This window comes from Olea europaea, chromosome 10 (assembly GCF_002742605.1).
Source record: "Olea europaea var. sylvestris chromosome 10, O_europaea_v1, whole genome shotgun sequence".
Lineage (NCBI taxonomy): Eukaryota > Viridiplantae > Streptophyta > Magnoliopsida > Lamiales > Oleaceae > Olea > Olea europaea.
Window position 1 is genome coordinate 12,082,152 of NC_036246.1, and position 11,763 is coordinate 12,093,914.

The 11,763-nt window shown below is 34.3% G+C and overlaps 1 protein-coding gene across 1 annotated transcript; it reads left to right on the forward strand.

Moving 5' to 3' along the window:
* The first annotated feature begins 3,420 nt into the window (after nt 1–3,420).
* Nucleotides 3,421–5,066, forward strand: LOC111400292 (transcription factor SRM1-like). Its single transcript, XM_023027708.1, has 2 exons — nt 3,421–3,839; nt 4,595–5,066. The coding sequence occupies exons 1-2, from the start codon at nt 3,421–3,423 to the stop codon at nt 5,064–5,066; spliced, it is 891 nt and encodes a 296-aa protein (XP_022883476.1).
* Nucleotides 5,067–11,763: the final 6,697 nt, after the last annotated feature.

Genomic DNA, 11,763 nt, shown 5'->3' on the forward strand with positions numbered 1-11,763 from the left:
AATAATATTACGCTTTTTAAGGATCAATAAATTTGATATTCTTTTGAAATATTAATTATAATGTTGTACTACTTCAATAACAACAAAAGATTATGTGTAATCAATAGATCTATAATTAATATTTTTCTAGAATATTAATTATATAATTTTGAGCTACTTCAAGAGCAGCAAAGGTAGTATACATCAATTTAATAATTATGCATAAGTTTATACTAAATAAGTTAATAGAATTTGAACATGCTATTCATAGATAATATTAAATACTAATAAAGTATAACACCAAAATAATTTTTGAAAAGAAACACACGCATACCCATATAAGCATACCTGTATGGTGGGCTGATTGGGGGATGATGACATTTTTTTTAATTGTGGTCTCTTCCTTGTTTCCTATTGATACAGTGCAGCTTCGCACAATGGTTGGGTTATGGAGTTGCAGGACCTATTTTGTGATGGCTAGGCAATTAAGATGAGTAGTAGGATTAGATAATCTCCTGTATACACCTAGCTATTGCAGGTTTTTCTTGCTGTGTTGACCTTGCACTCATATCGCAGATACTTACACTTTGGGAGCTGCAACCTGCAAATACCTTAATTGAATGATATAATCATATGAAGAGTTTCAAAGCAGATTGGTGCTACTTGGCCTTTATGCCTTCAATCCACCAAGAACTCTGGCATTGCATTAGCAAAGCTAAAAACTTCTTTCTTCCTTATAGTAGAACTTTATGAGTAGAGAGGGAAATAAATTTTACTAACTTAATTAACTGGAACTTCATGCTGATAACGTGTTATGAACTAGAGAAAAGAGAAGAAAATATAAGAGTCAAAACTTAAGCATATATTATTAAGAACCAGTGCACTATATTTATAGGTTTCCAAAATAAAAATTACAATCGGAATGAAATAAATCTTCTAAACGCGATAAAACTTATTTATGTATCATGATAAAACTAATTATCTTATTATTTTAAAACAAAATAATAATAATAATAATAATAATAATAATAATAATAATAATAATAATAATAATAATAATAATAATAATAATAATAACCTGAATTTGAAATTGAAACCTCAAAGGCATGGTTTGACGTAATTTTTACATTAATTAATTAAATCTTATCCAAATACCTATTAGTCATTACAACAATGAATGCAAAACCCATAAATTGAGTGAAATGTTAAATATTTGCTGCTAAACCATATGCATTGACCGTCCATTATAATGAAGTGGACAATTAAATCTAGATTTTAGCTTAAACTCACACATTTCTTTTCTTTTTACTAATAATTTTCTCAAATTTTTGCTAAATTCCTAGGTCAGATTAACTAAATTTTCTTATTTTTTGGTAGCTTGTTAATTTTATTGATATATTTGTTGTTTTGTTTTGCTCTATTTGGTGTTGGGATCTCTTAAATTTTTAGTGGAGAATTTTTATTCTTTTATGTACGTCTCAATTTCTTAGTCAAGTCACTCAATTAATCATTTAAATTTTTAACTTAGCTTTTAGTTTTTTACTGTTAATTGCTAGAATAATTTAATTGTTTACTTAAATGGTCATTTTGAAAATTTGATCAATAAGCCTTCCAGCAGATTACTTTGATGGAAATTTAATGCAAATAAATATAAGATTATTCCCCCAAATTACTAAAGATGTGTTAGTTATTCAAATATCCACAATTGAGTCTATATTTCTTGTCAGTGGTTGGATGTTTGATTCTTGAAGGATTTCGTTGAGAACAAGTATGATTGATAAGATGATTTGCTCTAAAAATTGGTTATATATTAAACAAGAAATTATTGTAATTCATCAATATTTTGGATGATGTAGAAGTATATAAAAATTCACAAAAATTTATAAAATGTAATATCGTATTTGATATTTTTATTCATTTTATTTTATTTTTTTATATCATTTAACTATAATCAATGAATTCATGTACAATATTATTATCTTTATAGAAGGAATGAACTGTGTGATATAATTGCAGATGTTGCGGCAATTAGTATCGACTAAGAGATTAAAATATTTATATAATGTTGGTACATTATAATGATTAGAATTGTACAACTTTAATTTTAATAGTTTTAAGGATATTGTTTATATTTTAACATGAAATTTTAGACTAATATTTATAATTCAACTTATTAGATATATGTCAGTTTTTTGTTTATTAAATCATGGTTTTAAATTGAACCAAACTGGAAAAAGTGTTTGGATTAGTTTGATTTAGAAATTGAAATGGTTTGGTTTGGAAAAAATTCTAAATCGCTTTAAGTAATTTGGTTTGGAATTTTGTTATTAATCGTCCAAACCGAATCGTGTTTACCCCTAGTTCAGTTAGAGTTGCATTGTCGATTGATGTTGTTGATAAATTAATTTGGAAATGTTTATAGTTAAAATGAATTGGCAAAAAGTATTTTGGTGGTAGCTGAATATATTTCCTATTATAACTAGTACAATAAAAAATGAAACTAATAAATATATTTTTGGTGACTCAATTGAGTTTGCATGTTGTCAATTTTTCTAGCAGCACAATATTGAAAATTATTCAAAAAAAAATTCCTTCCACAGAAGGCGACAAGTGTATAAAACTCAAGCAGCTGTATTAGAATCAGTTGATATGATACTCTTCAAATTTCACCAGAATCGAAATCTATTTCGAGCAATTATGTTTTCAATTTTTTTGTAAGAAAATTGCTTAATTTTTCTCCAGTATCATTAGATGTGGTTTCAGGTAAGAAATAATTGTTCCGGACCTCCGGTCTTCTATCACCCAAGAACCATGAGAGGATCTTTAATTTGCCTTGGTGAGTAGTGACCACAATCAGACCAAAAGGGTTTACATTTATGACAATCTATTGAGAATAGGAACTGCGATAAGTGATTTTCCAACCCAAAAAAATATATATATATGTGAAGTAGATAGAACAAATAATATTACAAACAGAATATAAAGTATGTTACATGGTAGACACTTTAACCGCTTAATAAGAAATAAAATTCTTCCATTACACGTGAGTTCTGCCTCAGCACGTTACACTCGACTTCTAAAGTTGTTATGCTACGCACATGACTTCTCAAATTGTTATCCTACAAGCACATTCTTAGATGTCAACTTAATTTCCTAGGCTTGCACCATTTGTAAATTATCTCTTGTAATCCAACCAAATTAAATATCGAGAAGGATTCTCTCAGATTTTCAAGTAAAAGATGTAGTAATAACTCAATCAATTGAATTTATTATCCCTTTTACAGGAGACCATTTTGGTCAATTAATCAAGTTTTCCTTCATATATATAAGATTCATTTCACCCTAAAAGGTGCCCAAGACAGTAAAGCAGTGCCCTTCTTCAGTGTGGTAGTGAAAATTAACCAAAATCTCTCTATGTTCACACACTCAAACACACCCACAATGGAATGGCCAGATTTTCAGTGTTCACCTTTCAATAATGATCTTTCTTGGTATGATCTGTTCACCCCTGAATTCGAGGTTGAGAAGCCGGCAAATTGGACCTTTGAAGAGAACGAGTTGCTCGAAAATGCTTTGGCTGAAGTTGATCCAGAAAATCCTGCCTTCTTTGAAAATGTTGCTTCTAGGATTCCATGGAAATCAATTGATGAAATCAAAATTCACTACCAAGCCTTGGTTGAAGATGTAGAGATGATTCAGTCTGGTATTTACCCTATTCCCAAATATGAAACTGATGATAAGGACAACCAAGATGAATTACAAGTTTGCAATGAAAAGGAATCTCCATCACCGGTGACTAAAAAGACATGCAATGGCCAGCATCGCCGAAGGGGAGTTCCATGGACTGAAGAAGAACACCAGTATTTTTCTTATGCTTTAACTGCATTTTTATTACTTTTACCTAAATAGTTCGAGTATTTGACAATTAATCTCTTTCCATGTCGAGGAGATTTTTAATTTTAGCCGATTATGTAGATTGCATGCTAGATCTTTAAGTTTGATTTTCTCATTTCTTGGTTTTTCATTTTTTGTTTCCCTAAATCTTATTACAATGAGGGGAAAGTATTTATCAACACCAAAATGAATTGAAATAGAATACAACTTTTAGAAGGGGCCTCCAGAATATCTGCTACCTGGAACTCCTTTTTATTTTTTCTCGAATCACACAGGTACGACTATCTCTCTTTGATTTGAATTCAATAGCTATGTGCCAGTGTCGATTTTAAATTTCTTTCCCATTTAATAAACGCATTTCTGAGTTCTCCTTCTCTAGGGTTTTTATAATGGTAGACCTGTAAAATATTATTCAATCAACCACAAAATTTTACATGAATAATTGGCATAGATGTAATCACGGGTTGAAATCTCTTGCATGCAAGAGTTCAAGAAACTCAATGCTCACCTACTATTTCGTAACCGGTGGAACCCAAATTTAATATAGAAAATCAAATTAGACCACGTCAGGGTTTTGACTTCTAGCACAGAAAAAACTCTTTTTTCAGTACATTCATTTACTAGTGATGACAACTTTCTTGTTGCAATTTTATCAGAAAATTTTGTCATATTTTTCTAACCTTTAGCTTTTACTCGGATATTTCGTCAATTTTTCTTGCAGGTTGTTCCTCATGGGTCTGAACAAGTATGGGAAAGGAGACTGGAGGAGCATATCAAGGTATTATGTCCTTTGTAAGACCCCAACCCAAGTTGCAAGCCATGCACAGAAATACTTTCGACGAAGAAACAGTTCGACCCCAATGGATAAGCGTCGACCCAGCATCCATGACATTCAGAGAGTCAATCCCACCATGTTGGCTTCAGTGCCTCCAACCAATACCAACTATATTAATAATCTCCCAACCATTGAAGAACCTACCTCTTTCCCCTCTGGCAACCCTCTTTCAATGTTCAATAACAATTTTGAACCCAATTTTAATGGGCAGTTTGGTGATTTTTCAAGGGTCCAAAACCCTATGTTTCCACCAATTGATACCACATTCCTAGCAACTGATCATATGCTCAATCATTCTTCTACTTCCTATTCTCCATCATGCATGTTCCCATCCATGCAAAACCAACCCTGGGGTTGATCAGAACTTGTCTTCTATGTTGCTATATTGTTATCTGTTTCATGGAGAGTGCACACAACATTTTTTCTTGGCACTTCCTTTATTTAGTTAATTTTTCTCCTCATATAATTTTAGCGAAACAAGACTTTAATGTTTTTGTAATTGAATTTTAATTTTAAAATGTGTTTTCTTTTACTCTTTCGGCAACAATTACCGTGTAAGGAAGCAAATCTAGCTATTTTCATTATTTTGTCAGCGACAAAGTCGCATCAGGAAGAAAATCTAGCTATTTCATTATTTATCAACGACGAGTGGTATGTAAGGAAGTAAATTTAGTTATTTTCATTTTATATACCACACTAACTACTCGATGAATTAATTAATAATCTTAATGGATTAGCGGAGCCATAGCAACCTCTAATCAATTAAGACGGTTGCCTGAGTCTCCACATTCAGGTGGTCCCTTATACATGTAATTTTCTGCCCTTTTAATTCCGCATTGCTACACAATGAAATATCCGATGGAATGTACTCTCAATAGATTTTTTCATCTGTAATAATTATAATTTTTTTTAATAAATGTAACTTACTGAGTAATAAAAATAAGAGGATATTACAGATAAAAAATTTCTTTGGTCATGAAATTACGAGAGAAAAATTGAGATTTTCTATGATATTTTACGTCGGTAATAATATCATAAAAGTATCTTATTTAATTTAATTATATAGGGAATTTTTTTGGTAAATAAAGTAATAAAAAATTAGGCATTATCCATGAATTCTATTGATCAGTAAAATAATCATTTATTTTAAAATCTCACATCAAATATGGTAATATAAACATAAGACTTAGCAAACATCTAATATTCAATAAACCCACTTGTGCGAGAGAAACTACAGCCAACATCACGTAATCAAAAGGTAAAAAACAATATTATTGACATTAACCTTAGCCTTGTACAATATCTGTTTCGGTTATCTTCTTTTTTCTTAGGGCCTAAATGATGACAAATCAGATGGTCAAGAAATAGGGAAAATTAGGCACGTTCATGTATTTATGTTTTAAAATTCAAAAATTAAGTATTTCTTAAATCAAGTTTCAGAAAAATCAATTTTCTAAATGTCGTATCTTGAAAAAAAAATCTAATCAAACATTTCTTCCTTTCCCCACATTCTCTCTATTGATTACATACCCCCATCGCCTCCAATCCTTCCTCTCCCCACTTTTTCACCACCGCCACCTCCATTGACATACCACCACACCGCCACCATCACCTGCCACCAAATTTGCCAAAAATAAATAAATAAAATAAATGATGCCCATGCCACGACAAAAATCACCACCATCACCATCACAACCGATCTACACCACCACCACTGCATCTGCATTGCCAACCACCCCGATCTGTACCATTCCGGCACCCCCACCATCCACCTCCACCACTAAAAATCAAACATTACCACCATAAAAATCAACACCCCAAACCCAACCTATCACCACTGTCGTTACCACCACCATCACTATGACCTCGTACCATATTTGTCAATTGACATCACCACCATCTCTACTGTATTTACCACCAATATCACTGGAATATACTTGAATGACTTATTTTTTGTTCTATGATTTGAGGCATGTCTGATTTATGAAATACTTTTAATTCACCTAATTTTGGAATTGGACGTCACATGTTTCATAGTTGGGTAATTAATATGAATATGAGAAAGTTGACTTTTTAGAGCCCATCAGAGCTCTTGGCATGCTGAATTATTGACTGAGCTAATGCCCACCCATATTCATGTAAAGGAGATATTTGCAAGCCCAAACTGTCTAAAGAAATGGACAGTTCAATCGACCTTAGGTTTTAGAGGAAATTTCACCCATTACTATTAAATAGGCTTAATCTGACGAGGTTGACGAAGAGAAGGGTGGAATTAAATGGGCTTATATTTGAGTTGATAATATACTTGTGAAACGCTACTTAGCAATGAAGGGAGGGAGGGAGGGAGGGAGGGAATCATGAAGCATATCACAAACGTAAAGATGAGTGTGGTTCCATTTGGTTTAATTTTGATTAGAACCAAAATTGGATCGAGAATAAATGATTTTTTTATTTTTTTTAGAATGAAATCGTTGGTTCCATTGGTAATTATGGAAAGAGTAAAGTTATTCATAGTCAGGGACTACAGAAGTCATCTTATATAACAGTTTGTTATTTAGAAATTAACTTTTATTTGAGGCAACAAAGTTATAGAAAATTAATAGCTCAAATAACAATTTGTCATGTAGAATGACTTCTTCAGACGTTAACTATAAATTACATTACTCTTATGGAAACGACCTAAATCAAACTGAATGGTTCCTCTTTGGTTTGATTTGATTCCATAACTTAAATTTCTTAATTATTCATACTAATTACCGTACAATGTTTTATCACGAAAAGTTAACATGTTCATCAGAAATCAAAACAATAAGTTAATGCAATGCAAATAGAAATATCCATCTTCATATTGATAAAGTTCATTCACTAAATTAATAAAGTAATTAAAAAAAAAACAATTGGGCTAAAACTGGTTCTTGAACCTTAGCAGTATAATCGGAACCAATCTATTCTTTATTCTGAAAACCAGAATCATTTAAAATTTTAGAAGTAAATGGAACTGGCAATTTGGTTAGTTCCGATTCTTCCTTACGTCCTTGCTCAAAGTGAGAATAAACAAGATTACGATAGCTGGAGGAGTAATAAGTATTTCACCGTCACCGTGTATCAAGAATAAAGTTGACCGTCTGTATTAGCAATAAATCATAGCCTAGCACTCCTGATAACTGTGAGAGTCAAATGGAGAAATGAGGAAGGAAGCGTGAGATTCTTGGAGTAAAAAGGGTGAAGAATCTCACAATCTAGCCTCAATCAGTGGAGAGAAGTTGAATGATTTTGGAGCTCCAATGGTAAAAAATTCAAACCAAGATGATGATCCAACCGAGCCTACAAATAAAGAAAGGTTTCCAACAAACTCCAACAAGTAAGGTATCCTCTATTATCAAGCTGTCAAATGAAACAAATGGAAAGCGTAACTGTTGACTGTTGCCAAAACCAAAACAGATTTTATTATTATTATTTTATTTGATTTTACAGCTGAGCCTATGTGTTCAGGTTGCCATTCAATAAAAATTCTCCCCTCTCAGATTTTTTCCCCTTCTCTCTTTAGGTATCAGAGCTATTGTGAACACTAGGCAACAATATCATATCACAACTCCAGCATTTTTTTTCAACTTCCATCTTATCTTCCACTCCTTCTGACGTAGCGAAAATTATAGGAAAGATGAACAAATCTCACAAAAAAGAAAACTCACGAAAAGTTTTATTTCATTTAAATCAATCTGCGGCCTCAAGAGGCTTACAACGTATTTATAGCAAAAACCTAGAAAATTCGAAAATTAAATAATAATAATAAAAGATTTTTTTCCAAAAATGGAAAAAAATCAAGCTAATGACGGAAATTAATAGTCCTAATCTTCGGGATTACTCTTCAACAAACGGAATGTAAATCCGAATTTATTTGATTGAGATATACTCAAAATAAGAATTACCAAAAAAAGGGAAAAAAAGGCCTAAACGAGGGCCTAAAGAAGGAATTTCCCCGAAATTGGTCCTATGTCAAAGCCTTTGAGTTTAACTTTTCAGCCCATTTCCAACCGAATTAGACTACAAATTCGTCAAAATGGACAACTCCAAATTTCCTCCAAATTATTTTTTCTTACGCCGGTCCCACTTTGCCATGAAGTTCAATTCCTTTTGCACCACATCATAACCTCCCGGTTGAGAAAAATTCGCCTTTGAATCTGGCGGAGGAATAACGTCATCAGAATTATCACCATGAAATGGCACCAGATGCTTGACATTAAAAACGTTGGATGTACGAATATGATTGGGCAGCTTTAAACGATATGCATTCGGATTAATCTTCTCAATTATCTCCAATGGACCAATTTTTCTTACAGCAAGCTTGGTATATTCATGAGCAGGAATACGGTCCTTCGTCAACACTGCTCGAACAAAGTCACCAACCTCAAACTCAACATGGCGACGTTTAAGATCCGCATCATGTTTGTACTTAGTAACAGCCGCCTGCAAATGATCAAAAGTCTGTGAATGAACTTGCTGCAACTGTTGAATGAAATCCTCCGCTTTACCATGCATTTTAACAGCAGTGGAAGCTGGAACCAAATCAAAAAGACTACGAGGAACAAGACCATACACCACTTGAAAAGGACTAAAGCTTGTACTTCGGTTAACTGTATGATTGTGAGCAAATTTGGCTTTACATAATTTTTGATCCCAAGACTTGACATGATCACCAACCAAACAACGCAGCAAATCACCTAAGGAATGGTTCACTACCTTCGTTTGACCATCTATATGGGGATGATATACACTGTTGAAATCCAACCGTGTATTGACCAAACGCCATAAGTTGCGCCAGAAGTGACTAAAGAAGTGAGTATCCCGATCAGACACAATAGAAACAGGAAGACCATGTAGACGATAGACCTCACGAAAATACAGTAATGCCACATTGACAGCATCCGTAGTCTTCTTGCAGGGAATGAAATAGACCATCTTGGAAAAACAATCAACCACTACAAAAATAGAATCACATCCATGCTGAGTCCTGGGAAGTCCTAAGATGAATTCCATACCGATGTCTGTCCAAGATTGGGTCGGAATAGGCAGGAGCATATACAAACCAGCATTCATCGCTTTCCCTTTAGCAAGATGACATGTTCGACAACGCTCTACGAACATACCAACATCTTTGCGCAAGGAAGGCCAAAAATAAGAAGCCATAACAATATGTAATGTTCGATCACGATCCACGTGGCCCTCATTATGCAATTATTGAATTATCTTAAGCTGCAAACTGCTATCAGGAACACATAACTGATTTCCCCGAAAAAGAAACCATCGACCCACACAAAGTCCGATTGCACACCCTTCTGCAACTTTCGAATAATCTGTGAAAAGTATGGATCAATAGCATATAAATCGCAAATAGAGTCAAAACCTGGAACCTCCACGCGCAATTCTGTCAAAAGAGTTTGTCGCCTACTCAATGCATCTGCCACCTTGTTAAGGGCACCTATTTTGTGCTTAATTACAAAAGTAAACTGCTGCAAATAGACAACCCAAGAACCATGCCGGGTAGACACCTTATCTTGAGTACCAAGGTGTTTAAGGGCATCATGATCAGTATACAGAATGAACTCCTTCTGGAACAAATAATGACGCCAATGTCGAACCGCCTGAACTATCGCATAAAACTCCACATCATAAGTACTATATCAAGACTTAGGGCCAGAGTGTTTCTCACTGAAATACGCAACAGGACGACTGTTCTGGCTTAGCACACCACCAATTCCCACCTTCGAAGTATCACAATGTAGCTCAAATGGCTGAGTAAAATCAGGCAACACCAAAATTGGGGCAGTTGTCAATTTTTGCTTAATCAACTGAAGGAATGCCTCTGCCTCGAGAGTCTACTGAAACTTACCATTTTTCATACAATCTGTAATCGGCGCCATGATACTACTGAAATGTGGTATGAACCTGAAGTAAAAGGAAGCAAGGCCATGAAAACTTCGCACTTCTGTAATGGTCTTAGGCTATGGCCACTGACTGATTGCCTCTACTTTGGATGTATCAACTGCCAACCCCTTATTCGACACCACATAACCCAGGAACACAACACGGTCAGTTAGAAAAGTACCCTTCTTCACTGCAGCGTAAAACTTATCCGTGCGAAGGACTGAAAGACTTCTCGAAGGTGCTGGACGTAATCATCATTGTTAGCTCTATAAATCAGAATATCATCAAAGTAAACTACAACGAATTTTTCGATAAATGGACGAAGAGTTTGATTCATAACCAGCATAAAAGTAATAGGCGCATTGGAAAGACCGAATGGCATGACTACTCTCGTACAACCCTTTTCTTGTCTTAAAGGTCGTCTTCCATTTATCCCCAGGTCTGATACGAATTTGATGGTATCACAATGTAGCTCAAATGGCTGAGTAAAATCAGGCAACACCAAAATTGGGGCAGTTGTCAATTTTTGCTTAATCAACTGAAGGAATGCCTCTGCCTCGAGAGTCTACTGAAACTAACCATTTTTCATACAATCTGTAATCGGCGCCATGATACTACTGAAATGTGGTATGAACCTGAAGTAAAAGGAAGCAAGGCCATGAAAACTTCGCACTTCTGTAATGGTCTTAGGCTATGGCCACTGACTGATTGCCTCTACTTTGGATGTATCAACTGCCAACCCCTCATTCGACACCACATAACCCAGTAACACAACACGGTCAGTTAGAAAAGTACCCTTCTTCACTGCAGCGTAAAACTCATCCGTGCGAAGGACTGAAAGACTTCTCGAAGGTGCTGGACGTAATCATCATTGTTAGCTCTATAAATCAGAATATCATCAAAGTAAACTACAATGAATTTTTCGATAAATGGACGAAGAGTTTGATTCATAACCAGCATAAAAGTAATAGGCGCATTGGAAAGACCGAATGGCATGACTATACTCGTACAACCCTTTTCTTGTCTTAAAGGCCGTCTTCCATTTATCCCCAGGTCTGATACGAATTTGATGGTATCCACTCTTCAAATCAAGCTTACTGAACACACAAGCACCGGTAAGCTGATCTAGC

What these genes read in the sequence shown, in the direction of transcription:
- LOC111400292 (XM_023027708.1), top strand. Translation starts at nt 3,421, where the DNA reads ATGGAATGGCCAGATTTTCAGTGTTCACCTTTCAATAATGATCTTTCT. An exon ending in TGGACTGAAGAAGAACACCA is followed by an intron (nt 3,840 to 4,594) that starts GTATTTTTCTTA and finishes TTTTTCTTGCAG; the next exon opens with GTTGTTCCTCATGGGTCTGA.